General features: G+C 41.4%; 1 protein-coding gene across 5 annotated transcripts in view; it reads left to right on the plus strand.

The window, feature by feature from the left end:
- Positions 1-25991, plus strand: part of ARNT2 (aryl hydrocarbon receptor nuclear translocator 2) — a 101132-nt gene that overhangs the window by 55200 nt on the left and 19941 nt on the right. For all 5 annotated transcript variants that reach the window (XM_065847170.2, XM_071814037.1, XM_065847174.2 and 2 more), the window contains 7 exons: positions 1632-1734; positions 3369-3434; positions 3899-3984; positions 13168-13244; positions 15302-15436; positions 16305-16379; positions 20384-20535. In XM_065847170.2, coding sequence (XP_065703242.2) covers positions 1632-1734; positions 3369-3434; positions 3899-3984; positions 13168-13244; positions 15302-15436; positions 16305-16379; positions 20384-20535 — 694 coding nt within the window. The remainder of the gene's footprint in view (positions 1-1631; positions 1735-3368; positions 3435-3898; positions 3985-13167; positions 13245-15301; positions 15437-16304; positions 16380-20383; positions 20536-25991) is intronic.

Here is a 25991-nt window from a genome sequence, read left to right on the forward strand (position 1 = left end):
TTAGGGATTGTTCCCAGGCTTGCTAACTTCTTAACTATCTGAGATGCACCTTGAAGATACACCAAATGACATCTAACCTGCTGTCAACAAGGATGGCTTTCCTCCAGAAGTAGTTTCCTTGAGTATACCTTAAGAATAAAATGCTGCTGCCTAGTTCCTTACTTAAAATACTAATATTTACACTGTTTTGTAGTGGGTTTATTCCCATTCATGGGTGGAGGTATTTTCAGTTACAGTAATTCTGAAATTAACGTTTGGCAGTTGGGTTGTTTCAGAACTTTAATTTTGGACAGAGACTTTAAAGTGAATCTGGTGAGGGAGAGTTTGAATATATTCTGCATGATTTCTTCAACTTAGTACAGACAGAGTATGGTATCTTGTGTTGCTGTAAACTTGACTAGTTATACCACAGTAAAGACTTAGGCTTATGTAGTTTCAGTTGTTGAAAGGCACCCACCTTAAACATGTGGGATTGCTCATGGCCGTGTGTCACCAGCACTGATCGCTGTCATTTCGTTGTCCAGCAGCTGCTCCACTGCATTTCTCTTGCCCACTGACACTTTTGTGGCTGCATCCAGACCTGAAGCATTGTGGATCTGGGCCAGCGATTCATTTCTCGTCTTTGTTACTGATGTGTAAGATTTTATAGTCATCTGTTAGCAGTTGGGCTGTAGATCCCTTCTGTTAGTTCTTTGGTGATGCACAACAGGATTCTAGGTGATACCCTGTACCCTACCATCACTGACCTGAACCTATTGCAGCAATCACTGCCTCTGTTTTGTCTCAGGAGAATGGAAAGATTAATTTGTTATTGCCTTGCTACCTTTGGTTTTTAATAAAGATCTGCCCCAAAGTACTGTAAGAGTGTCAGCTGTCCTGTCTTGAGGTGACTTGGTTGCTGCCATCGCTTTTCAGCGCTGTGTCTACGGGGTTTGATTCTGAGGTTTCTAGTCAGCTTAGGCTGCTCAGCACGGTCCAGCCGTGGACCTTGCACAGACTCACATTGTTATGTGGTGAGTCAAGTTATCTCGCTGATCCAGCTGAAAATGAACTTTAAAAATATGCCGACGTGTCAGTATTTTACCAACTATGAAAAGGCCCTACCACAGGTGCTGTTGTGACATATCCTGTATCTCATAAAGAAGAAAAGCTTGGTCTTATGTGTTCCTCACCATCGCTGCAGCTCTGAATATGTGAGGTGGTGATATGGTGAGAGCATTTTGGACAGATATGAGAGCACAGGGAAAGAAAAGCAGCTCTCAGGGGAATGATGCGTGTTGCTTTATCCGCAGTTCTGGTAAAAAGTGGAACAAGAAGATCAAGTCAAAAAGCTATGCTTGCTGTCATTGTCTTCTCTGCCTCCGGACGTTTGACCCTGCCTTGGAAGCTGGTCTTTGGCCAAGCAAGAAAAGAGCCATCACTGGTATGACTCAGAGTCAGCTTTGCTGAAATCATGAGTTAAGCCAGCACATAGCTGATGTGAGAACCAGGATCAAGATTCTTTGTTGGTATTTTTTTTCCCCTAGCTGGGTTAATGGCATTTAGCTTGCGAACTTATTGTCAGCTTAGTTTGTAGTAGATTGAATTAAATTTATGTACTGAACATCAGTTGCTCTCCATGGCTTTTCTAGGACGAATCCTGGACTTGAAGACCGGGACAGTGAAGAAGGAGGGTCAGCAGTCCTCAATGAGAATGTGCATGGGATCAAGGCGCTCTTTCATTTGCAGGATGAGGTACGTGTTTACCTGGTATTCCTGTGGTAGTTACAGTACATCTTAGATTAGACTTCATACATTTGACCTTGCTTAAAAAACTAAGCTGGAATGACACACTCCCATTAAGAGTTTCCAGAACGCTTGCTTTTTGAACTCAAGTAAAATCGAAACCTGTCTTCCTTAATGATTAATGACAGAAGAGCACCTCATTTGTGTGTTGCGGTTATTTTTATCAGTGTGGGGTGTAGGATGCTTTCCCCAGAGAACTTCATGACAGCTTCACCCCTGGAATGTAAGCCATTGTCTCTTCTAGTCAAATTATTCAAATCAATGCTTTGGGAACAAAGCTTTCGCAAGTGTAATGAAAGCCCAATTCTGTGTATTTTTTCAGAAAACCAATAATATTAAAAGAATCTTGAAGACAAACAGGAATTCAGTTGCAAACTTGCCAGCCATGTAGGAATTAACCTAAGCCTGGTATGAATTAACCAAATGTCAGCCGGTTGGTGCTAGATAAATGAGTAATTGTTAGAGGGGTTTTATTTTGCAATCTCCCAACTTCTCCTGCATTGCTTGGGCTTCTTTAAAGAGATCTGCCTGCCCAGTGGGTCTGACTGGGGCTAACGGGATGAAATGCCTGCTGCTATTGCAATAAATTTCTCTCTGTGTGGTTAGGAGGGGAAAGTACATAGTTGCATCTGCAGCCTATATCTAATATATGTGTTGAAAACAGATGATGCAGAATTTGTTATGGAGTGAAACCAGCAAAGCAGAATATTTGACACATCAAAACAGATCCCTGTACTGCAGATATGTGGTGGAATTCTTCCAGTTGTGAGGAAGCTGGATGTATGGCTCTGGGTGCCTTTGTGAGGGGTTTATATATCTCATAGCTGCAAAATCAGACTTCAAAGCCATAGCTCCTTTTCTCCCTTTAACCGAGGGGAAAGAAACACAGCCTGGCAGAGAGACACTTGCAACTTTGCTTTCTTTTCCTCCAAGCTGCACTTAGTGGTCATGCGAGGAAGGCTCCTTTGTGCTGTTTACAGTTGTTCCTCAGCTTTTAAAACAACTTTTGAGATTGCAGTTATTTCCTAGCACCCTGATTCATTCTGTAAACTCCAGTGCATAAGAGTAATTCTGTACATGCCAGTAGCCCCGTTGTTTTTGTAATTCTAACTCTTACTTTAATTGTTCATTCCTTCTCCTTGGCAGTGATTGGTATTAAAAAAAAAGAAGAATTGAAAAAAACCTTGTGGGAAGAATGAGCCTCAAATACTGTGAACTTTCTTTGTGATTATGATTACTTATTTCATTGTTATTTTTCTTTTTTTTTTTTTTTTCCATTGAAAATGAACTGGTTTTACCCTTATTTACTTAGTTTCAAAGGGATTGTTAAAATATACAGTTAGACATAGTTAGAAATATCACAAAACATACATGAACAAGTGTTAAATAAATTAACTTGATGGAGTAAATAGTCTGTTCTTGCAAACAGTTAAGTGTCTACTAACATGAATTTGCGACTTTCTGTCAGAAATAAATATCCGTAATTGTCTGCTTATATATACTAATATACGTCTTAAAATGCATTTTTCTCTTGGGTATTTATATTCATTTTTGAGCCCTTTCAAATATTAATTTACTTTCAGGTGTGGAAATGCTCCTCTGGATCATTTACCTCTGAACAGAATAACCACCATGAGAAAAAGATACAGGTACCATTACTTAATGTACTGCGACAGTTAGTTGCCATAAGCACTCTCATTTTCCACCAGGCTAATGCTCAATCCAGGAGAACTACCTGGACAAACATCTGCATTAGCACAGCCTAAGTACAGCACTGGGTCTCAGGAGACAAGAACTCACCACTAAATTCAGCTGTGGCAGAGTCACTGCATCTTTTTGCAAGCCCTGAGCAAGTCACTCAGCTTCTTTGTCTTAACCAGCTCTGTCTCTGAAATAAGCTATAATATCTTTAACAGAGAAGTATTATGGAAATCAGGTATGGCTTGAATAGCTTTGTAATGGAGCTGACATTGTGCAGAATTCTAGGTTGGCAGTTGGTTGTTTCTAACTTAATTCACGAAAATCAGTAAATCTTTAGTAGTCGTGGTTTAAAAGCATAAAGCTATTCTGCATCTCAGTCTACATGGTATTTTTGTGTTTCCTTTTCATTTAGGAATGGCCTTGGCCCAGTAAAAGAAGGCGAAGCGCAGTACGCTGTTGTCCATTGCACTGGCTATATCAAGGCTTGGCCACCAGCAGGTGTGTATCTGTCTCCCTGGAGGTGATGCCCACAAAACAGTTGAAAACCAGGCTCAGGTTCCTTTACTGGTACAAAACCAGGCTGAATTTTAGTGGGGTCACCAATTCAGTCTCGTCTTGAGAAGCTTTTGATGGCACGAAATCGGCTGTTGTTACTCATGGCCTCTCCGTTCTGCCATGTGAAACCCTTCTCATTTTCATTGGCACAGAATGCTGTTGGGATTGCCAGTAATGCAGAATTCCAGCAACCTAAATTTGCAATCTGATAAACCAACAAAAATGGCCTGATTTTAGGAAGGTAAACACAAAGCATTTGCACCTCTAGAAAACACCAACTAGTGCTTTCCTATTTAAATATTGAGTGGTAAGTATCTATGTATAAAAATGTATAATTTCAGTTTAGGCGTGTAGGTCTTCAGAGTGGTGGTGTTAGTGGAGACTGTTGAGTGTTTGTGATAAATTCTGTTTTCAGGCTGTTTTTCTGGCAAACAGGTCTTGGCATATTGCTTTGAACTACAGAGAAAAACATTTAGCAACCTCAGTATTACATATGGGAATATTTACCTTTGAAAAATCCAAGGAGGAGACAGTGGAGCTCATCCAGACACCCTCATGAACTGGGCTGGTTGACCTTGGCGCTTGCAGTAGTTGAAGAGACTTTGCGATGTGACAGCGCCTGCTGGCGCGAATCAAACCACGAGTTGCCCTGCCCTTTTGCGGTCGTATACCACAAGCATAAATCACATTTGTCCAGGGATTATGAATGCTAAGAGGCGGTTTGCACCAGGTCTGTGCAATGGGTTGCAGACACCAGCGCGCGGATATGAACTTCTTGTTGGTGTCCTACTGAATTGCAGTTTTGGAAGAAGAGGAAAACCTCCCCTCTTGTTGCTGATAGGATTTCATATACTTCAGTGTGCTGTAGGAGGCAAAATATTTCAGTTTAACATCTGTCTCCAAAGAGTGAGAGCACACTGAGTGTAAATGAAAGTATGGAAGTATGAAAATGAAAGGGTGTTTTTTGTAGTTTTCTTCCACAAAGAGATTAACTTGCATGTTGGTAATTCCAAACAGAATTGAATACAGCTTTGATATACGGGGCGTCTCTTCAGGAAGATACCAGTCAAACAAGCTTGCTTTCTTAGCTTGAATGAAAGGCTTGCTGCATGTTCTGGGACGTTTAAAGAGACCTGACCCTTCAGGGATGTATGTTGCTGATGCAGAGCTGTGAATTGCGTGGACTCGTGTCAGCGCAGGTCACAACGTCAGCAGCGTGGGACAGGAGCAGGCACTGCAGAGCAGGAGCATGGGATGAAAAGGATCTTCTGGATCTTTGAGTGCCCAGTTGCCAAGTGTCACATTAAGTTCCACTTTATATTAGTGATCTGTTTTACCCTCTCTCCAGCTCTTCCAAAACCTCACTGCTTTCCCGTGCTTAACAACCTCTTTAATTTCCGGTTCTCATTGGGAAGTTTATGCCAGTGTATTCTTGGAATATGTTTCACTGAAGATCAAGCGGGAGTTTTCCTGCCTTGGGTCTCTGTCTCTCTCCAGTGCTCTGATGTGTTTCCAGAAGGAGAACAAGTCCTCTCAGCCTTGACTATGTGCAGTGAAACCATCCCACTTCTTCACACCTCTGTTCTCACAATGCATTCTATTCTTTACCCTTGTGTCTCTTCTCTGCACGTGTTCGTATTTTCTCTCAGCTTTTCAAAATGTGGGTCACTGGCACTATACACTCTTGTTCCAGATGAGATTGTAGTGATGTGTAATGAAAATGATATTTCCTATCTTGACTGGCAGTACATGATACAGCAGACTTCTCTTCTGTATGGTGCATCCTGCTGGCATCCTAAATCACCAGGTACATATACCAACCTGACTTTTTCTCAGTTGTCAACTCAAGATACTCCAGTTCATAGCAAAAATAGCTTTTAATTGTGTGGTCTTCCAATTAGTAATACAAAGTTGCATCCCATTTCTGTTGCTGTAATTTATGACCGTTATTAGTCCCCAAGTGCATGCTTATGCATTTAGTAATGTTGAATTTCTTCCCATTTGTATTACTCCACTTCTCAAAATCACATGGTGCTCCTGTATGATATCCCAATGCTCCTCCACAATGTTAATGCCTCCAAACTATAGCACAATCCTAAGGGATGTTTTTGATTTTGACAGCCTTATGTGGAATTTCAGTGTTTTTTTATGTTACCGTCCAAATTGTTACTCATCATAGTCATGCTTGAGCGCCTTTTTCAGGGCACATAGTACTGAATTGGGGCTTCTTTCTTGAGTGTTTATTTGCCCTCCCAGTCTTGCCCACTTGGCATTTGTGGTTGTTACATATCCATAGACTTTTCAGAGTTGAATGGGATTAGCCAGGGGCTGAATTGGTCCCCAATAATGTTTGGGTAAATAAGTGACAACATCACTGCATTTGTTCTTATTTCCAGTGGTAATTCAACCATAATCTGCAAAGCAAATTAAATAACTGCAGCAGTAATTGGATTTGCCAAGACTTTTCTACCCTGTAATAAAATTACTTTTGTTCAAATCAGTTAGAGAGTAGCAAGCCCCTGGCCTTTGCATTGTCTCTGGATTCTTGGGAATGTGCTAAGACACAGCTGTTTAAAAATTCAGGATGGATAGGATCATTTTCATTTATTTTCCAATTGCCAAGTGATCACTCTGATATAAGCTCTATATCCTTTTATTTCAGAGCATGCAATGTGGTGTGAGCATTACGCACCTAATATGCAACACATAAAACATAGTTCCATAAACGAACTAAAATATATTTAGCAAATGCACTTAATCTGTACTTAATCTTATTTGTTTAGCACCTGGTATTTTCTCTTTCTGGGTTGTATTGCAGTGTCTGTGGCCAATGTGTGAATTTTCTTAGTCCCACACTGAGTATAACGATCACTATTGATACAGAAATATCAAGACAAGATCTGCTCTGTGATAATTATTAGTGTCATAAACTATCAGGTTTGACAGTGCTGCTGCTGTGAGTAATCTGTGCTGAATCTCTTAAGTGATTCGAGTGCTTTAAAGAGCTGAAACAAACGAGCTACGGACAGCTGGCGTATTTTAAGGTCTCCTATGGCTGAGGTGTGTGGTGGGCATGAAAACACTTTGGCACATCTAACCTAGCTTTTCCCTTCTGTGGAGCATCAAGGCTCACTTACTGTCAGACTGTCTTTAGCCCCTTTTTCACTGAGAAATGGGACAGAAAAGACAGGAAGCATCACACCTAACCCTCCATTCAGGCTTTGTTTGTTAGTGGTCCATTCATTTTCCTCCTGTGCACCTGCAAAAGAAGGGTAAAACTAAGCTCAAATGCAAAACCTGGCATATGATACCTACACGCTTATATCCCCGTAAATTATGTGTTGGCCTGGAGTAATTGGGGTAAACTTTGTGTAGAAGTCAAAGGATAAAGGAGTCTGGTATTCCGAGGTCAATGTTCCACCCAGTTACATTGTATGCTCGATTAAAGGAAGACAGTGTAGTGTTGGATTATTTTGAATGAAGTAAGAAGACCCTTGTTTGAAACTGGCTGAGCACCAATTCCAGTCTTTGTTTGTCCCCTTGTTCCCAGCGAAGCTGGAAGAACTTGTGATCCTAAGCCCAGACGAGGCTTCAGGTTCATAACCACTCACAGAACTGAGTAAATCTGATCTTCTCCTGATCATTCAGTTTTCAACTTAAGAAGCATTTGCTTTTTTTTACTTTCCTCCCCTCTGAGCATCTTGTTCCTGGAAGCAAATGAATCTTTCTTGGTCCATATGATATTTTCCTCATAGGGTGTTCGGGTTTTTTTTTCATGCCATAACAATTGATGGAAAATATTTGGTGGAGAGAGAAGATAGAGTCTGTCAGGGTGTTGGTAGTTTTCTGTAAATCAAAGCCAGAACCTGCAGAAAAACACGTGGTAAAGAAAAGGCTTAGATAGATACTTATTTCGAAAACATCAAATAAAAAGTCCCAGAATAATGTTAAATAATGTTGAAATATTTTTTTTTTTCTCCTTAGTTTTTTTTATCTTAAAAAAGAAACATTTTAATCTTCCAAGTCAGACTTACGGTAACGTCTTAACCACAGCATGCCAAAGCTGTTAGGTTATTTTAAAGTTTTGGCCAGAATCTGGACGTTTGTGCGAAGTACTCCCTCTTCCAATACAAAACAAAATAGTTGCTTGAATATTCTTTGCAGTGCTGTCATTTTTTAAAAAAGAAGAAAAAAAAAGAATTTAGTTTTTGTTGGGATTTTTCATGAGATTTTTCCTTGTTATGCTGTAAACATCTGGAACCTTTTTTGTGTGAAAGCCTTTTTCCATTGTTGTGCATGGGAGAGAAAGTCACCCAGTGCAGTTCCATGCACAGGCGTGTAACGATCAGAAATGGTTCTGATGGAGATAGGCGTTAATTGGCATTGCTACTGACCACTGGACACTTCACTTACATCCTTCAAAAAACTCATAAATCATTTGGTTTTGAGTGTAGTGAAGTAAAACCACAAATCTAATATTGCTCTGCGTCTTGCAGGAAATATGGGGCAGAAGGATAGAGCAAGAAGGCAGAAAATGAAGCTGTTTTGTTGTTGGAGCCAACTGGAAGCTCCTCAGGAAAACTGAAACATTCCTCATGTCCACACAAACACATGCCGTTACTCTGTGGGAAACGGTTTGCTGGCATAAAGGACACTTGGAAATTAAATATAACCTCTAACGGCACAGCATTCTATTTGTGATGCTCACTTGCAGGCTTAGCTTTGCAAATTGTTGATATTAACTTGAACAAGCGTAGCACTATATTTGTTATTCAAGAGGAGCATATATTTGGTGCTGAGAAATAAAGCCTCTCTCAGATTTACGCAGAAAGAATGTGAATATCTGATGTATGTTTATTTTGTTGATACCTCCTAAAGAACAGTTTAATGGCTGCTTTCCTGGAGGCTTTTACAACTTCTTTTGGAGATACTGATGGTACTTAGTGATGTTAAGGAGCAGCATTGCACTATGTTAAGGGCTGGACAAACCATTTCTAAGAAGTTTACACACATCTTTATTTACCCGTCTGTAATGGAGTATTTTTAATAGGAAGTATGCCAAAGCAAAAGTAAAGCTTTCTGCCGAGGCATCTCATATAGAAGCTCACCCACAGCTATGGCCAGGAAGGCCAATGGTACCTGGGGTGGGTTAGAAGGGGGGTGGTCAGTAGGTCAGGGAGATTCTCCTGCCCCTCTGCTCTGCCCTGGTGAGACCACACCTGGAATGTTGTGTCCAGTTGTGGCCCCTCAGTTCCAGAAGGACAGGGAACTGCTGGAGAGAGTCCAGCGCAGCCACCAAGATGCTGAAGGGAGTGGAGCATCTCCCGTGTGAGGAAAGGCTGAGGGAGCTGGGGCTCTGGAGCTGGAGGAGACTGAGGGGGGACCTCATTCATGTTTACAGATATACAAAGGGTGAGTGTCAGGAGGATGGAGCCAGGCTCTTCTCGGTGACAACCAATGATAGGACAAGGGGTAATGGGTTCAAACTGAAACACAAGAGGTTCCACTTCAATTTGAGAAGAAACTTCTCAGTGAGGGTGGCAGAGCCTGGCCCAGGCTGCCCAGGGGGGTTGTGGAGTCTCCTTCTCTGCAGACATTCAAACCCGCCTGGACACCTTCCTGTGGAACCTCAGCTGGGTGTTCCTGCTCCATGGGGGGATTGCACTGGAGGAGCTTTCCAGGTCCCTTCCAATCCCTGACATTCCGTGATTCTGTGTGAAACTTGGTAGCCATCAGCAAGAGAGTAAAGCAAGCAATTTCACTCTATGGAATGCTGTCAGTAATAGACCTACCCAAGCAGACAATCATTTTGGCATATTTTTACTCTAGGCACTTTTAGGGAAGGGTTAGCAAATCATGTATTGATTAATTCTAGGCAGGTTGCTTTTTATTCATAGGGTGTCTTGTGGTATAACCCAGCTAATACGTTTTCCAGTGTGTTACACAGAACAAATGTAATCCATCTTGGGGAAAAAAAAAAAGTGAAAATTGGAACAACAGGCTCCATTGCCAACAGAGTGACATAAAAAATGGTGTTGCTTAGCTAGGTTTAATTTTGGAGATTGTTTATGTTGCTTTGAGTTTATTTGGGCAGTAGCAAGCATGGACCAAGTGCCTAAAATGGAAAACCTTGTTGAAAGCTGCAGAAAAAAGATTGTGCGAAGTGGAAGCCATCCAGTAGAATATCTCTGCTGTTGTTTGCAATACACTGTGGCGCTAAGGAAACGATTGAAAAAGCTTTTGAAGTCAAGGGAAAATACTTGAAATTTGTCCTTCTCAAATGGAAAACTCCATGTTAAAGGGACCTTTTGGTTAAGGTTATCCAACTAGAATGCCTAGAGTTATTTCCTTAAAACGGCACTTAGGCCCCTGTACCAGGCATCCACCAGAAAGTCCTCTGAAGTTGGTAGGACCTGGAGTCACTCACCATCTTTGAAATCCGACCACCCGTACTGAGCTGTCTGAATGTCACCGGGATCGCTTCAGGCACCGGCTTTTACAATGTGTGCTCTTTCAGCTAAAAGTTGGACTTGTAGGTTGTGAAGTTCAGGAGCGAGAGGCTCCTCATCCCTCTCCCGAAGGGCTGCAGTCCTTGCTGCCGTCTTCCAGCCAAAGGGTCAGGTCAACTATTCCGTTCATCTGGTGCTTTGTTTCCTCCTGTGGTTGCCTCTCTACATTGCTACGTGTCTTTTGCAACAGGGTCAGCGTCCTCGTGCTCCATCTTAAACTGCTGCATCATTTAATTTGTCGTGCTCTCGGTTCACACCTTCAGTCACCTCTTTGTGATGTGAAACTGCTGGATTCCAGTTACCAACCCCTGCAAACTGCGCAGAACTCTCAGTTAACCTTTTTCTACCTATTTAAAATTAGGATTGCTCATGTGGAGGAGTCGACGTTTAGTTTGTGTGTGAGCAGATAGCAGCCATGCATCTGCCAAAGTTTATCTAAAGTGGACACAATTTTGAGCATATATGTTTTGCTGCTGCTTTTTCAGGGTAGTTTTCTTTCTCTTTTGTTCCCAAGAGGCAGCCGAATTCAGTTCCTTTGCCTATTGGAGCTGTCGTTAGCTAATTACCAGGTGTTGTATTGAAGAAATAACTGTGTGCGTAGAAACAGCAAGGAAGGAAAACAAAATACTTCTGTAATATCAGTCTCTTAACTGTAGTTTCGTGTGAGTGGTTTTTGCTCTTCACGCTGTGCTGGTACCTCAGAGCATGGGATTTATTTGCATGGGGGCTCTTGTTTGTAGTTTGCCTGGTGTGTAACAGAAAAGAGTCTGGAATAGTGGTGAGTGTAAAATCAGAATGATGTTCTGTCATTTAACTGCTTGAAGGATAAACTGACAAACTGCAGGCAGTGCAGAACAGTTTTACAGGGGGTAAATGCAGGTTGTCTTCATTTCAAGGGCATTCTACATACAGTGAAGGATCTCGAGTGAAAGATTGGGTCCCTAGTAACCCACAGAGGAACCTTTATCAGAAGCACAAAATAATGTTTAGTTGAAAGATAACGTGACAATTTCTTCCAATGTTATTTTTAACTTTAGTGTTTAATGACTGATTTTTTTAAATGTAATCTTAAGGTCACGCGCTGCCACCTCGATCTTCTCGTACAGCTTCTAAGGAAACATTTCAGAGGAGTATTTCCAGCTTTTGTTGAGGGATATCACATAGGTTTAGAAGCTAAGGAGTTATTTAGGGCCAAATTTGATCATTGAGTAGAAGTCAAGGGGTTTCCGCCCATCTCTTAGTATGTGACGTTGTATTTTTGTACTGCATCTCAATTTGCCACTTGTTAGAAGGGACACTAATGTTCCTCCTTTGTAAAGCTCTTGAGATCCCCGGTAAAATCCTAGTTATCTGTCGGGGGCTGCAAATGAAGTTAAGCCACCGAAATTGTGAATTCCATTGCAAATAACATTTGAATATATTATATAAAAATATGGGGTTTTTTCGTTCATACTTTATATATTTTATTTTATGATGTAGCTCAATGGGAACTGAAAAATACCTGTAGAGAGTGATACTTAGAAACTGATTGTCAGATAAGATTCAGTTATTTTGATACAAAATAACTTCCTCCAGAGAATACTTCAGGTCAACCAGCAGCATTTATAGCCATTTTTCGGGGTCATAATTTAAGAAAGTTGTATGCCGTCGTCCTTTGCACAGTCCAAAGATTGACGTTCATTGGGAGTCGTAAATTTCAAGAATAAAGTGGCTGCTGTTTTATAATTGGTAACTGCTTTGCAAAAATGTCGTTAATGCTTTAAAGTGCCTCTTAAATGATTCACTGCTTGTTGTGACCGAATTCCTTGAAAAGCCTTGTGAAAGAGTTGACAAATCAATTAAAATAAGTCAGCAGCGTCACTCTTGGAAGATGTTTTTTCAAGTGCTTTGTAGGAAACCGGTATCTCAAAATTGGAGTTGGGAAATAGCCTTAGCTAAAGGCTTAGACAACCAGCAAGTAAACAGAGCTAATCTGAACATTCCTGCTTGTGAAACACCGAGATGGAAAACAGTACACATGTATGTTTTGAAATTATTCCTGTGTTTGTAGTAGTTACTCCTGTTACACAACTGATACAGGCACCGTTTAGCAAAGCATCCGGATTTTTTTAGTCTTTCAGCGTAATGACCCAGATTTAGTCCATTATAGAAAAAACTAGAACCGGCTGTTAAATGTGAGCATGAAGTTAATGAAAAATCTGGGATATGCCTTGTTTATAAGGCTCATTATGGTATATTATTCACAAAGAAAACTGAACATGTCTGCACTCACTGAACATATGAAGTGACCACATGGTTCCAGTAACATGCTGCGGAGCAGTACTCACGGGAATGTTATCGTCCATCTCGGTGTATAATGGAATATTCGTGTCTGTTTTGTCTACAGCAGCCAAAATTGCTGCCGTGGGTACTGTATATGCATGTGAGGTATGTAAGATCAGCACAACTGAGAAAGATCGTCTGATCTGAAGCCAGAGGTAATGCCCGAATCCTAGAGAAGGCAATAAGGTTATTTTGTATGATGTGGAGCATCTAGAATACTATAGAACCAGGTCAGCAGCATCTCTGTTCATCCCAATTTCCTGATTATAACAGTATTTGTTATTGTTTATTCTAGGAATGACTATACCAGAAGAAGACACTGATGTGGGACAAGGTAGTAAATATTGCCTCGTGGCAATAGGAAGGCTTCAGGTAATGCCAGTCTTTCCTTATATAAACAAACTACTTCTGAACTCATAACCAGTCTTGTGCTTTAGTTGTAAAGGATTTGCACAAAGTTCTGGTGCTAGACTGTAACTTTGAATATGCCTCCAACGTATGAAGTGCCTTGATGTTGGTGTGCAGCCAGTGACAGGTTTAGAACATTTCAACAGAGTGAAATGAAAATATGATTTTGGTCCATGTGCGTATTTAACCCAACGGCAGCAGCAAAGGTGCTTCTGGAGCAGGAGCACGTGCAGACCTGCGGTCTCTGGGATGCGTAGGGCTGGGATATTTGAGGTAGTGAGAAAGGTGGGAGTGCAGGTGCTGCAGATGGCAGGTTGAAGTGGCTCCTGACACAGTGATACACTCCCTGCCATTCTTCCATTCGTTGTCTCTCTCTGCATAATCAACTACATGAAAAACGGTGATTGCAGGAGTTACCCTGAAAATGGTAAAGATAAGGGCAGTCAAGTGGCACTTCACAAATAACAACTTTATTCTCCATGTGTATGGTATTGTGATTCAGATGTGATGTCAGCCAAAGGAGCTGCAAGAATAAAATCTTGTTTTCTTTTTGTCCAGACGTTTGCAATGGGTGTGTTACATTTTCTTTCTTTGTCCATTGCTGATGAGAGTTCTGAGTGGGAGCTTGAGCAGTCCAGTGAATCTCCTTCACTGCAGCAGGGAGGCTGGGTTTTGTCTTCCCAGTCTGGGAATTCTGCCATGGGTTTGAGCCTCCTGCGTGATCTCCTCTTGCCCTGCACTTGTTGCCATCTGCTAGGATGGCGTCACTTTTTCTGAGAAGGTAGCATGACCCTTTCGTTGGGGCATAGGTGCCAAACCCATCTCCTCTGAGGAGAACAGCCTGCACTTCACTGCATTAGCACTTCTGCTGAGTATGACCCTGTTGTGATGGCAGAGCTACAAAACTGCATTGCGTGATGTGTTTTAGGTTAATCATGCTTTTATAATTGAGCGTAATATATTTCATTAAAGGATAGAGGGAAATTACAGGGATTCATATGTTACAGCTGCCAGAGAAAGACGATTCCCAAGCAAATCACATTGTTAGCATGCAGAACGTCAAAACGCGTTACGTTAGAAGGGGCAGCGGTGTATGTGAGGGAGGCTCTGTGGGTAGGCTCAATCACAAAGAAGTCAAGTGGCACAAATTAAAAACTCTGTTCTGTCACAGCAGAATGAAAGCTTGCATACAGTGAATTTTGCATACAGTTATGCTGTCTAATCTGCTTTAACACGGGAAAAAAAAAGAAGAGATTTTGCTCTTTTTGTATTGGGACCTTGGCAGCAGAGATAGCTCTGGAAGTTGTAAGAAAAACAGTGGTCTCATTTATAGCCCCAATAGGAATGAATGGATTGGAAGTGACCTGACTGCCCGGGTTTCAGGCAGAGAGCTGGAAAAATATCATTCTCTCTGATCAGATTTGAGGAGCCTTTATAGGTGAACTGTGTTTCTGCATTATGAGCAGCCACTTGCTGGTTTAATATAATCTGCCTCAGCCTCTGAAGACCTTCGTTCAGGTTCTCTGGGTGTTTCAGGTGGGGTTCATCTCACCTGGAAGTTGAGTGTTTAGTCTGAGCTGGTCCTGTTGGATATATCTAGAGATAATGAGTTGGCCTCTTGTAGAGATTGACCTTCCTGTGCTAAAATGGGTGGACTGAATCATCCTCTGCAAGTATCTTGGTTGACAAAGGTAGGAACTAAGATGCCTAATTTTAATGTGGTGCCAGAAAGTGAGATGAATCTAGCTCTACTTATATCCTTGCTACATCCCTCCTTCTTGGGAACTTCTGATGTATTTGTTTGCTTGCTGTGCTGCTAAGCCTTGGTAGGTGCCATGGGGTGAGATATTTGCCCTGCAAACTAGGACTAAAGGCTGTTTTGTGTCATTTATCTGTGCTGTCGTTATGACTTCCTTTGGTAGTTAGCACTGCCAACAGGTTATGTGCTTTAGCTACATAATGAAGTTTTACTTAAGGTGACCGTTCTGTGGACTAAAAGTTGTGGACTTCATTGGTCGTAGGTAACCAGCTCTCCAGTGTGCATGGACATGAACGGCATGTCGGTCCCCACGGAGTTCTTGTCTAGGCACAATTCTGATGGAGTCATCACCTTTGTGGACCCAAGGTGCATCAGTGTCATTGGGTACCAGCCCCAGGTCAGTGAGTCGCTGTAAGTGCGGAGACTGGTTAGAGATAACGAGGAGAACTCCATTTGCACGTTAAAGACAAAAGCAGCAAAACGTGAAATATTTGTAGCTGATAATACGTATGTCATGCACTAAATGCTGTTCACTTTTTTGCTGTCCGCACCTCTGTAAAATGTGCAGTTTTCCCCTTTGTTATGTACAACATCTTTTTATAGCTTTTCATCCAATTAGAATTCTAACAGCAAGATGCTTTAAACCTTGCATAGCTTCCCAGTGAAGACGTTTCTGTGATAGGAAGTTAACGGTGCTTGAAGAGGATTTTAGTCCTGTAAATCTGTACTTCTGCCAATCTATTGAACAGTAAACAAACGTCTTTTATGGCATCTGTTTTCCTTTAGGCTTACATCTGCTCCTCTGAATAGGGGACTACTCACAGAACTGGGTAGAACAGTAAATGAACTCCTGACTACCACAACTTTTCCTCAGATAACTCTCAACACTTGCACTTTAGAGGCAAAAATAATTTATTGCCCATTTGTTTTTCCTGTTTATTTTGATTTCAGGTAGTTTTATAATAACTGTTTTTACAAAAATTAGTGCCATAAAATGTGCTGTACTAAAGAATGTCAGTCTTTTCAAGACACTTTTTTGCAGCTATTCAAAAATCACTTGAAAGTTTGTTTGTAAATATCTGCGCAGCGGTACAAATATAGATTGGGACATGATGCCTACAAACCTCGTTTGTATGATTCATCCCTGATTAACTGAGTAGTCCATCGAGGGTAGGAGATCTAATGTCTGCAAGGATTACTTGCAGATCTGCACAGGGGTTTGTGTTGTGGTTTGAGTTTTCACACAGCTTTGTGTTTTATTCTAGGATCTTCTGGGGAAAGATATTTTAGAGTTCTGCCATCCTGAAGATCAAAGCCATTTGAGAGAGAGTTTCCAACAGGTGCTGTGTCCTCCTTTTCTTCCACAATTTCTTTAGTACTTTTGTTACTATTTTGTTCAGAGAAGTAGCTTTTATTTTACATTTCAAGGGGTTTTTTTCTGTTATGCAGGAGAAGGGGCAAGATACAAAACAATTTGTTGATCAGTAATCAGTTAAACTGCATCAATGGCCGTTTAAACTGCAGTATGTGTTGTCTGCATTTTCAAAAATAAGTCACCTAGTTATACGTTTTGTTTTCTTTTTACAGAAAATTAAATGAGTGTTCACTGCACATTTACGTTCCAAGGTGGTTTGGTGATTTGAAAGCAGTTATGCTCTGTAATGTTGGATCGTTTATGGCCTAAATTCTCTGCTAGCATAGATAACATGCTTCATACTTTAATGGAGTTACACCATTTTACATCAATAGAGAATTTGGCCCTTCTCCCTATTAGGAATTGAAATGTAGGCAAAAGAAATACAACATACAGAAAGAGTTACTGATCTGGATTAGTTTTTATAGGGGGCCATATTTACATCAGCTGTATCAAAGGCATTTATTCTGCTGTAGAGCTTTTTATTTCAGATTAATCTGGGACATAGAGTAAAAGTACTTTCCCCAAACCTTCTGCTGGTTGCTGGTCTTTTCAGCACCTTCCCGACCGCACTAGAAAGCGTGGTATAGCATGTTTAACCCATTACTGAGGTTCAGATGATCTAACTGGTTCCAGATTTTCTGGCAACCGCCTATAGCTCAGCCAAGTTTTCTTGACCCATCTTGCATTGGATGCTGAGATGTATTTTCAGCTGTGTTACATGGATATGATGTGACTTCTAAAATCATTTGTATAGCCAACTATTTATTCAGGCATGGCATGCAAAAATGGAGCTGGAAAAGCCTCTCTGGGGGAAAACAGCTAAATGCTGTTCTGCTACCATGGAACAGACTGCGAAACGGAGGTTTTGGTTTCTAAAGAAGCATTTGAGATAGTGTAAGGTATCAGTACTCCTGAGCTATTTCTCCCCAGCCCTTCCCTCAAGTGGAGACTACCACCCCTCTGCTGAGCTGGCAGAAAAGGCTGTGTGAGCGCTCTGCATCCACACCTGTGTCCCTTGAACGGACTGAGTTCAAACAGCAGCTAAAGACCTTTTAAATTCAAGATGTTGATTCACTGGCAGAAGCCTGTGAAGAGCCAGGTGCTTGGAAGAAGTCACCACTCCCAGTCATCTTCTCTGCCCCACTGTGGCTGAGGCTGTGATGCTGCAGGTGAACCTACCTGATGGTAACATGTCACCAGGAGTCAGGTCCTGTTCCCGCTTTTGTCCTCCCTGACCTCCTCCCCACCCTGACACTGGCACAGATGGACGTGCTGGGTGGGAGAGCTAAGGAACTAATCACTTTTGCATGGGGCTGGCTTTCAGCTGGTTCAGCTCCCTGAATTCTGCCTGGTCACACCAGTGGCACAGGAACAGCAGCGAGAACACATCCGCTGTTTATCACAAACACCCAAATAATTGATTCCAATAACTTATCCAGAGAGCTGCTGGATAACAACACATCAAACATCCATCTCTACAGTGATGGCCTGAGGCTCAGAAGGGCTGACTAACTAACATTCCAGCTAATGACTTGGTCCTCGCTGTGCTCGCCGACAGCGAGATGCTGGTGTCCTCAGGCTCAGCTGCTGTGGGCTTCGCTGTCACTGCTCACTGTGAAGCGAGTGCATAAATGATTTGCTGGATCAGGGACCTACATGATTTGCTTAAGGTTGCGCAAAAAGACTGCAGGAAAAAATGTAATCAGAAGTGAAAGCTTCTGCTCACTCGACCTGTGTCAAATCTATGAAAATATTGCGCTGTTTCTTTAGTAGGCAATTCCTCTTTCAGTATATTTTTGTTCGGTACAGTAGCGATGTGATTTGGGCTGTTATTTCAGGCAAGTAATAAAAGACTGAAGCAAACAGTTGAGCTATGCACCAGGTGGTTTTTATTTGCAAAGAATGTAAGAAAGTAAAGGTTAAACATTAACTTTGACATTTTTTGCACTGTTTGCGTGCACTGTTTTTAGACAGTTCAGGATTTTCCCACTAGCAATCTCTATGCTTTATATATTATTACAGAATTAGTGTTTGCTTAATTCAGACGTTAGGACAATAGACCACTGCGGTTTGTTTTATTATTGTTAGTTGGGCCTCAGAAATATTTTCATTTAAAAGGTAACCGTGGTTTCCAATAAAATAATTTTTTTTCTAAAACTCTCTGAAAACTCGACATTTCTAATTTGCTGACAGTATCAGAACCAGGTTGGTGCGTAACAGAGGAGGGAGGGAGGGTTTTGCAGTTTTTGGTCTATTGCCAATATCCATCCCAAAGCTTTGACTTCCTTGGGAAGATAAATTCATTCATCAGGGTGGGAAAACCAGTCCAGAATAAGATAGTCTCAAGGCCAAGATCAACAAATAGAGTTTGGTATCAAAGGATCCAGAATCCAGCTATGTGATATCCAGTAGGATGCTATTCAGATTGGACACTTTTACACAAGCACTGTGTTTTTTTACCCTGGGTGTGGTGGTAGAAAATTGCTGATAAAAGAATGTTACTCACCAAACTCAAACTACAAAAGCTTGGCTTTTTTTCTCTTTAAAAAAAAAAAATAGGCATTTAGCTCAGTATTATTTTGAACTTCCCTGGGCATCGCTAAGGCTTTTTGTGTCTTCTATTTGCATTCTTTCCATTTAATCCAGTATCCAGTCGATCACTTTGAAATGCAGACCTTTAGAAAACAAAAACAGAATTGGAGCATTTTTCCTAATCCAGTTGCTTGTTGATAAAGATGGAGGGTAAATACTGGGTTTTCTACTTTTAGACAATGCAGGCTGCAGATAGTTAATAAAAAATACCAGTGGATAAGCATTAAGAATCCACACCGAGATGTGGCATTTATTTGCAGTAGGCATTCTCTTTCCTTCCCTGGGGCACCGCTGGCATAGCTTGGTGGACAGGTAATCAAAAGTGAGCACAGATAGCCCAGGTAAGTGCCAGCTGAGTGACTCGAAACCATATACGTTTTCTTCTGACTTAAACCAAGATTATCAGACGATACATAAAAAGCAGTTACAGTACCAGCGTGCAGGTATTATTTTGAGCATAGTGCTTCTTCTCACTTGATGCCCAACTATTGACTTCAACAAAACCTAAGCTACCAAAGACAGAATTTGAACTGAATATTGCCAGACATCTGAATTCTTAGTCGTAGATGAATAGGCTGTCCAAGCAAAGTATTTGCTTTATGTTTTCACTAATACTATTAAAATGGACAGTGACTTATGGGTGTTCTCCATTCAAAGGCTGGCTCGCTCTTTCTTGTTTTGAAAGACAGAAGCAAGTGTTTCTTGTTAGCACTTTGCCATTGTAGATGGTCTTAGAATGTGTTGTGGAAAGAAGAAAAAGGCAAAACAAACACACAAACAAAACCAAAAAACAACTACATGTGGTTTCCAAAAATAAAAATCTTAATTATTATCCTAAATGGATTTGGTATATCACATATATGAATTGTATAGCTAGGTATCTGTGCAGAACATCAGATAGCCAATCTCAAAATGTTTCTTCTTGTGGGCTTTTGTTTCAGCTGCAATGTTTGGTTTGTGGTTTACTGATAAACATTTAAAAGATCCTCAGTTTGGTGTCTGTCGATATCTCAATATGTGTTCCATATTAAAACCTCCTTAAATCTTCCCCGTTGGGATAACAGCACAACCTGGTTGTTGTCATGAATCTGTATTGTTCTTATATGTAGCCTGGAAAATGGCATTTTGCACAACAAACCGTGAGGGTTTCATTCTGAAGGAAATAGCTTGAAATATGAATCATATTTTGTTTATTCTCTTCAAATTAAGAATCTCCCTGCTGTGTTCATAGTTTCTGTAACTCAAGTTTAAAACACACCAGTTACTGCTATTTACTATTCACTTGCACAGCAGATACCAATCTCCTTTTATTAACCTTTCCAAATGGTTTTGCAGGTTGTGAAGCTGAAAGGTCAGGTCCTCTCTGTGATGTATCGTTTTCGTACCAAAAACCGGGAATGGATGCTGATCAGAACCAGCAGCTTCACGTTTCAGAATCCTTATTCCGATGAGATTGAATACATCATCTGCACCAACACTAATGTGAAGTACGTACCCCTGCAGACGCTCGCCTGTGTGGTTGTGAAAGAACATAACCATTGATTTTTGCTGTAAAGCACATTCAGATTTTTTGGTAGCCTGTTTCTAGCTACATTTCTTTCTCTGTGACAGTACAGTCTGTAACAGGGTTTTTCTGCATCACAAAATCTCACAGCGTAGCTGATTCTCTGTGTCATGATCCTGAGATGCTTCCAGGGCCTTGGCTGTGCTGGGAGAGAAACGTCAGTTATCTGTTATGGCATTAGACAAGCCCATTGATCTTGGTCCAGGCTGCCTTAAACTAGCACAGAGCTTCCAGCATCAGAACAGCTGTCCTGATACTGGAGGAACGTTAGCCTGATTCCTAATCCAAACAGAAAATGGGGTGTCTGTGCTCATTGTGATCGTACCATTTCGTAGTTCTGGGCATCTTCTCCTTGAGCTGTGGCTACACTTAAGGCAAAATTATTTCCTAATAGCCCTGCGTGGCAGAGGTTTCTCATACTCAGTTAAAATCTGGTGGAATATCCCCAAGTACGGGGACAGATCCAACCCCTTATCTTAAGAGGGAAGTTAAATCATCCTGCCTTTGAGTTAATATTTTCAAAAATCTGTTGTTGGACATTTTAGGAGGAGGTCACCCTAGGAGTATAGTGGAGATTCGTCACTGTGGAACTGAGCAGAGTTGCTTTTGGAGCCTTCCGAGTTCTGAGCCAATAACTGCAGAAGCTAATCTGGCCTTGATAAAGCCATCGCTTTATAGTGCAGGGGTTTTTTTATAAATATTTCTTCTTTCCAATATAAACTTCATCTATTTCTAAAAGAAAATCTGCTTCTGGTCTGACCAAAGATTTTTTTTTTTTGCCAAGTTTTTAGCTCAGAAGAAATTATTGATTTTAAGATCTCAACCTGTTAGGCTGTGTAATGGAAATGCTGAAGGAGTATTCTGCTAGTGGAGATGCGTGCTGAGAGCTCCGCTTGCAAAACCAAACCCCTGGGGCTTTGGCATTTGAACTTAGCAAGCTAGTAAATGTCTCTGGGTGTTCTTAGACTTGATCCTTTGGATATGACATGAATGGCTGTGGTTTCACTCACTTGAAACCCAGCATCATGACTGTTTTGCTCAGTTCTTTCTGCATGCCCAAAAAGTCAGGCTTAAACAACTGAATGGTTAAGCTCATTGAAAACAAGCAAATGTGTCTTGAAATGAGACAGCTAAATATCTCCCTGTCTGCACCGTGCATCTAAATAGATATTTCCACATTTCTGCTGTCCCGTATTTCTTTTCCGAATAATTTGTATATGCAAAAACAGGCCTGCAAAATAAAAAGCGACTTCTGAAATCTGTCCCAGGCTGGCTTAATTGTGCTTTGTTCCCAAGAGTGCAGAGATCAAAAAGCGGGGCTGTAGGCTTATGTTGTGCTGCCTCTTGGAATGTTTTTTTCCGAGCCTCCACTATACTGTTCAGCTTGGCATCGCAGCACTTGCTGTGATGAATAGGACTGTGCCAGCTTCTGGCTCTTGTTATATCTCTCTTGCTAAGGCTTGAATAACAACCCAGAAATGCTGGCCTAATATGGAAGTTGCCCGCTGTTGCTTTCACAGAGGATGTTCCCCCTTTCCTGTCGTGTAGAAAATGTTCTAGTCCTATGGCAAGATACGACACATTATACATCTGCTTTTGAATAGCAGAAAGAACGCATTATTCAAAATGTTTTCTGTTTTTCCCCCCCTCTTCCCTCCTGCTTCTCAGACAGATTTCCAAAGAGGACTTACTGTAATGTGCCGCTGTTCCTGCCCGTTTTTCTGTATTTATTTACTTTTTTTGCACATTTTGGGTCATGTTTTGACTTCTGATTTCCTAGATGCCTCGGGGAGTTGCACGTCATGGTAACTGTTGATTTCCGCCTCCTCACGGAGCTCCTGCTGGGGCTGGTTGTTTGGCACCGACCCCGGTGCGCAGGGCCGTTTCCACGTCTCGGTGCAAGTACCAGATGCTCCGGGTCCAGCAAAGGGCTTCACATGGAGACCAAGGGCAGCCTTCCACCGCGCGGTTCTGGGCACTTCTGCACGGAGACTCATTTCCATTTGACTCTTTGCTGTGGTATCCTAACCAGTTCCCTAAAATGAAGGCGTGAGGCAGTTAAAAATTCAGCATAAAGCTGTAAAGACAAAGGATTCGATCAGTTTTTAACTTAGGTTAGTTTAATGCCACGATACACACGTCTGTGTTTCCGTCTGTTAACGGAATAGCTCTCATTTTGCATTGGCCAGTGAACAGCATTTTCCCAAAAGACTGTAGAGGGCAGTGGTGGTTCCAGTTGTGGAAGGATTAATTGATTTTTGTTTTTGTTGATTTGGCTTTGTTTTGTTTTTCTTAAATAAAGATCCTCCTTTAGAGCTTCAGTCAACTTTCCAAACTTGCATTTTGTGCGGAAGGATAACGAAACATTAGGTTCAAATGTTCACTTAGTTCCTTGCAAAAAAAAAAAAGAAGAAAAGAAAACTTCCCTCGGTTTCACTTGGGTGCACTCATCCAAGAGAAACTTCCTGCAGAAGTGAAGCATTAAACGTTTAGCATTTGTGCTGGGTTCGGCTGAAGAGTCCCCGTTTGACCACATCTTCCTGTGTAGTTGGGACTGTTTGATTTCCAAAAAGAAATAATAATTGTGATCAGTGTTTATTTAACACACACCTAGAGCAGTGTTTGAATAAAATAATCTGGCATCGTGATAGATAAAACTGTGTAAAATTATATATATTGGAGGTTTTTTTCTGACTTTTTTGGAAATTCTGATGTTTCATTTTTGTAAGCCCCAAAGCCCTGTGTTGCTCTACATGAATTTCTGAATCCTGCAGTTGTCCTAAGATCTTTGCTTTGGAGTGAGCTGGCTCAGGTCACTGCTGGAGCAGCCTGATGGGTGAATTGGCTCACACTGTGGGAGAGATGCTTTCTGTTTCAGATTTTCATGGGCCAAAGTATTAAAAAGATCAACTGTTCAAATTCCAGCCCATGGTAGTGGCCCTAAAGACTTAGGTTCTAATGATCCCTGTGCCATCTCTGGGGCTTTCTGATGCCTCAAGGCTGCGGTAAGACAGACCCTTTCACGGGGGTGAATTGAAGCTGTAAGCTAAATGAGGGAGATTTTGGGTGTTTCTGAAAGAGGATTTTCCAACGGCAGTCCCAAGGCTTTTATTGTCCAAGCCAGACACAGGAAGCACGTGTCCCTGTGATACATAAAAATAGCTTGGTAGGGATACAGTATTGTTTCTCTCCCACCATAGAGACTGTTAATTTTAAAGCTCAAATCCTTTTTTGGTCACTCTGATGCCTGGAAAAGGAACAGGTGACTTCAGTGCTCATGGAGAGAGATTAATTTGGCTGACATTCTCTCCAGTGTCAAATCTTCCCTTTTCCTCCAAATACGTCTAGTGAAGTAAAATTGAAATAACTATTAAAACCTTCAGAGTTGCTGAACCATTCCTTGTTCAAGCCAAGGGCTTTTTGAGTTTTAGACCAAACCTGTGGGTGAGCCAGGAGTTCCTGCAGTACAGGCAGAGTCCTCTGTCGACCCAGACAATCCCTTACTTGCTGTGTTGGGTGTCCTGTAAAGCCAGGAAATACCTCTTGCATTTACTCCTTGAAGCTGTGAAACTGAAATTGAAACCAAGGATAGTTTGGGTTTTGGTTTCAAAGTCAGAAGGCAGTTTGACTTTTGCCCAAATTGATAATAATCCCTTGTTTTTTACCATCTTTACAAAAACGATCTAACAACTGGATAACTGAAGGGACCAGCGTGTGTGGACTGTTCAGTCTGAAGCAACCACGACAGCAGCACTCAGCTCTCCCTGCTCAGCTGGTCCATGAATTCCTGCACCGTTTCTTTCAGGTTTCAAGCATCTTTTGAACTATTTATGCAGTAGCAGCAAACAGCAGAAGATGCTAACCTGGCTTTGCATTTCAATCTTAATTAAGTGCAACCTAACTTGCGCAGAGTTCGGTGAAGATACACTTAAGTATTTGTGTTTTATAGGAGCTGGATTTGGGAGGTGGTTCCCAAAGTTCAGTGCTGTTAACACAACGTGGTATTTATATTGCACTGCAGCTTAAGGAGTATTAGAGATGAAAGATAGAGAAGGGTGAAGGAGCACTAAGTTAGAAGTGCCTACAAAACAAATAACTAGTAAGTATGCTGTTTTGTTTGGCTCGTTTGTATGTATATGGCTGAATCAAGAAAACATACTTTATACGGAACAGAAGAGACCTAATGTGCTGTTTATTGACACACACACCAAGTCATTGGTAATAAAAACAAATGAAACAGTGTAATTAGCTTTCACGTTAACAACAGGATTTAATGGGTGTTTATTGTCCACAGGGTGGTATTTAGAAAAACTTCCCCATAGATTTGCTGTGATTAAATTACCTCCCATCGTTCTGTTGGAAAACTATGCATTTTATGCTTGCGAACAAAGAATTTCTTTGCATTCCAGTGGTAATTTTTAGGAATTTTCTTTGTACTAAAATAACATGGAACATCCATGGCTCTGTGATGACCTGGAGGAGTTACTTCTGCTGCGTGTTACTCGTAGGACAGAAGTGATTCTGTATATTATGTGTTCTTGCACACAAGACTAGCAGAAGGCTTTTGGCCATCTACTCCGATCTTCTGTTTGTTGTAGGTCACAGATTTTTGTCCAGTTTGCCGTGGAGCCTACTAACTGGTGTCTGAGCAAAATGACTGTTGGAAAAGCATCAAGGGGGTGGAAAAATCTGCTACTTACTTCATTGAGTGGTCCCTCACATTCCCGTCAGTTTGTGCCTCATTTGACATTTGACTTTGTCTGCAAGTTTGTCTCTCAGTATTTTGACATTTGAATCTATCTAGTTCAAGTTTTAAAAGAACATTTGGATAAGAATCTAAAATTCAAGGCTGTGGCGAAAAATGTATTCTAATTTTGCAGACTTTCAAACCCATTATCTTGCTGTTTTGCAAAATCTCATCTATTACTGCCCGTCACATTAGTGTCTCTCCGGGAGAAAACCCATGTGGTGTTTAATTCCTGTCCCTTTAGGTGATTTTTCCTTCAGAAAGAGGCCAGAAGCATGCAGAAATTGTGGCCACTGGCAAGTATCATTTGCAAGCATTGAGCTGACTTTCTTGTCAGTCCAGCTCCAATCTTATCCTAATCTCTGAGCATTAGTATAATTTGGGGGGTTTATATCTTCTTTGCTAACTGACCAAACTACCAACTACCTGCACATCCTCAGGCCAGAAGTAATGGTTATGGTTATGGTTACCAGCCCATCCAGCACAAGGGGCTCTGCCTTCTCCATGGTGTGGATGATGCCCCAGACAAGGGCCAGCTCGGCAATAGGACAGACCTGAGTTTGTCTGGCCACAAACAACCCCACAAACCTGCGCTCATACAAGTGAGGTTCCTGATATCCCAACCTGGGGAT

This window comes from Patagioenas fasciata, chromosome 12 (genome assembly GCF_037038585.1).
Source record: "Patagioenas fasciata isolate bPatFas1 chromosome 12, bPatFas1.hap1, whole genome shotgun sequence".
NCBI lineage: Eukaryota > Metazoa > Chordata > Aves > Columbiformes > Columbidae > Patagioenas > Patagioenas fasciata.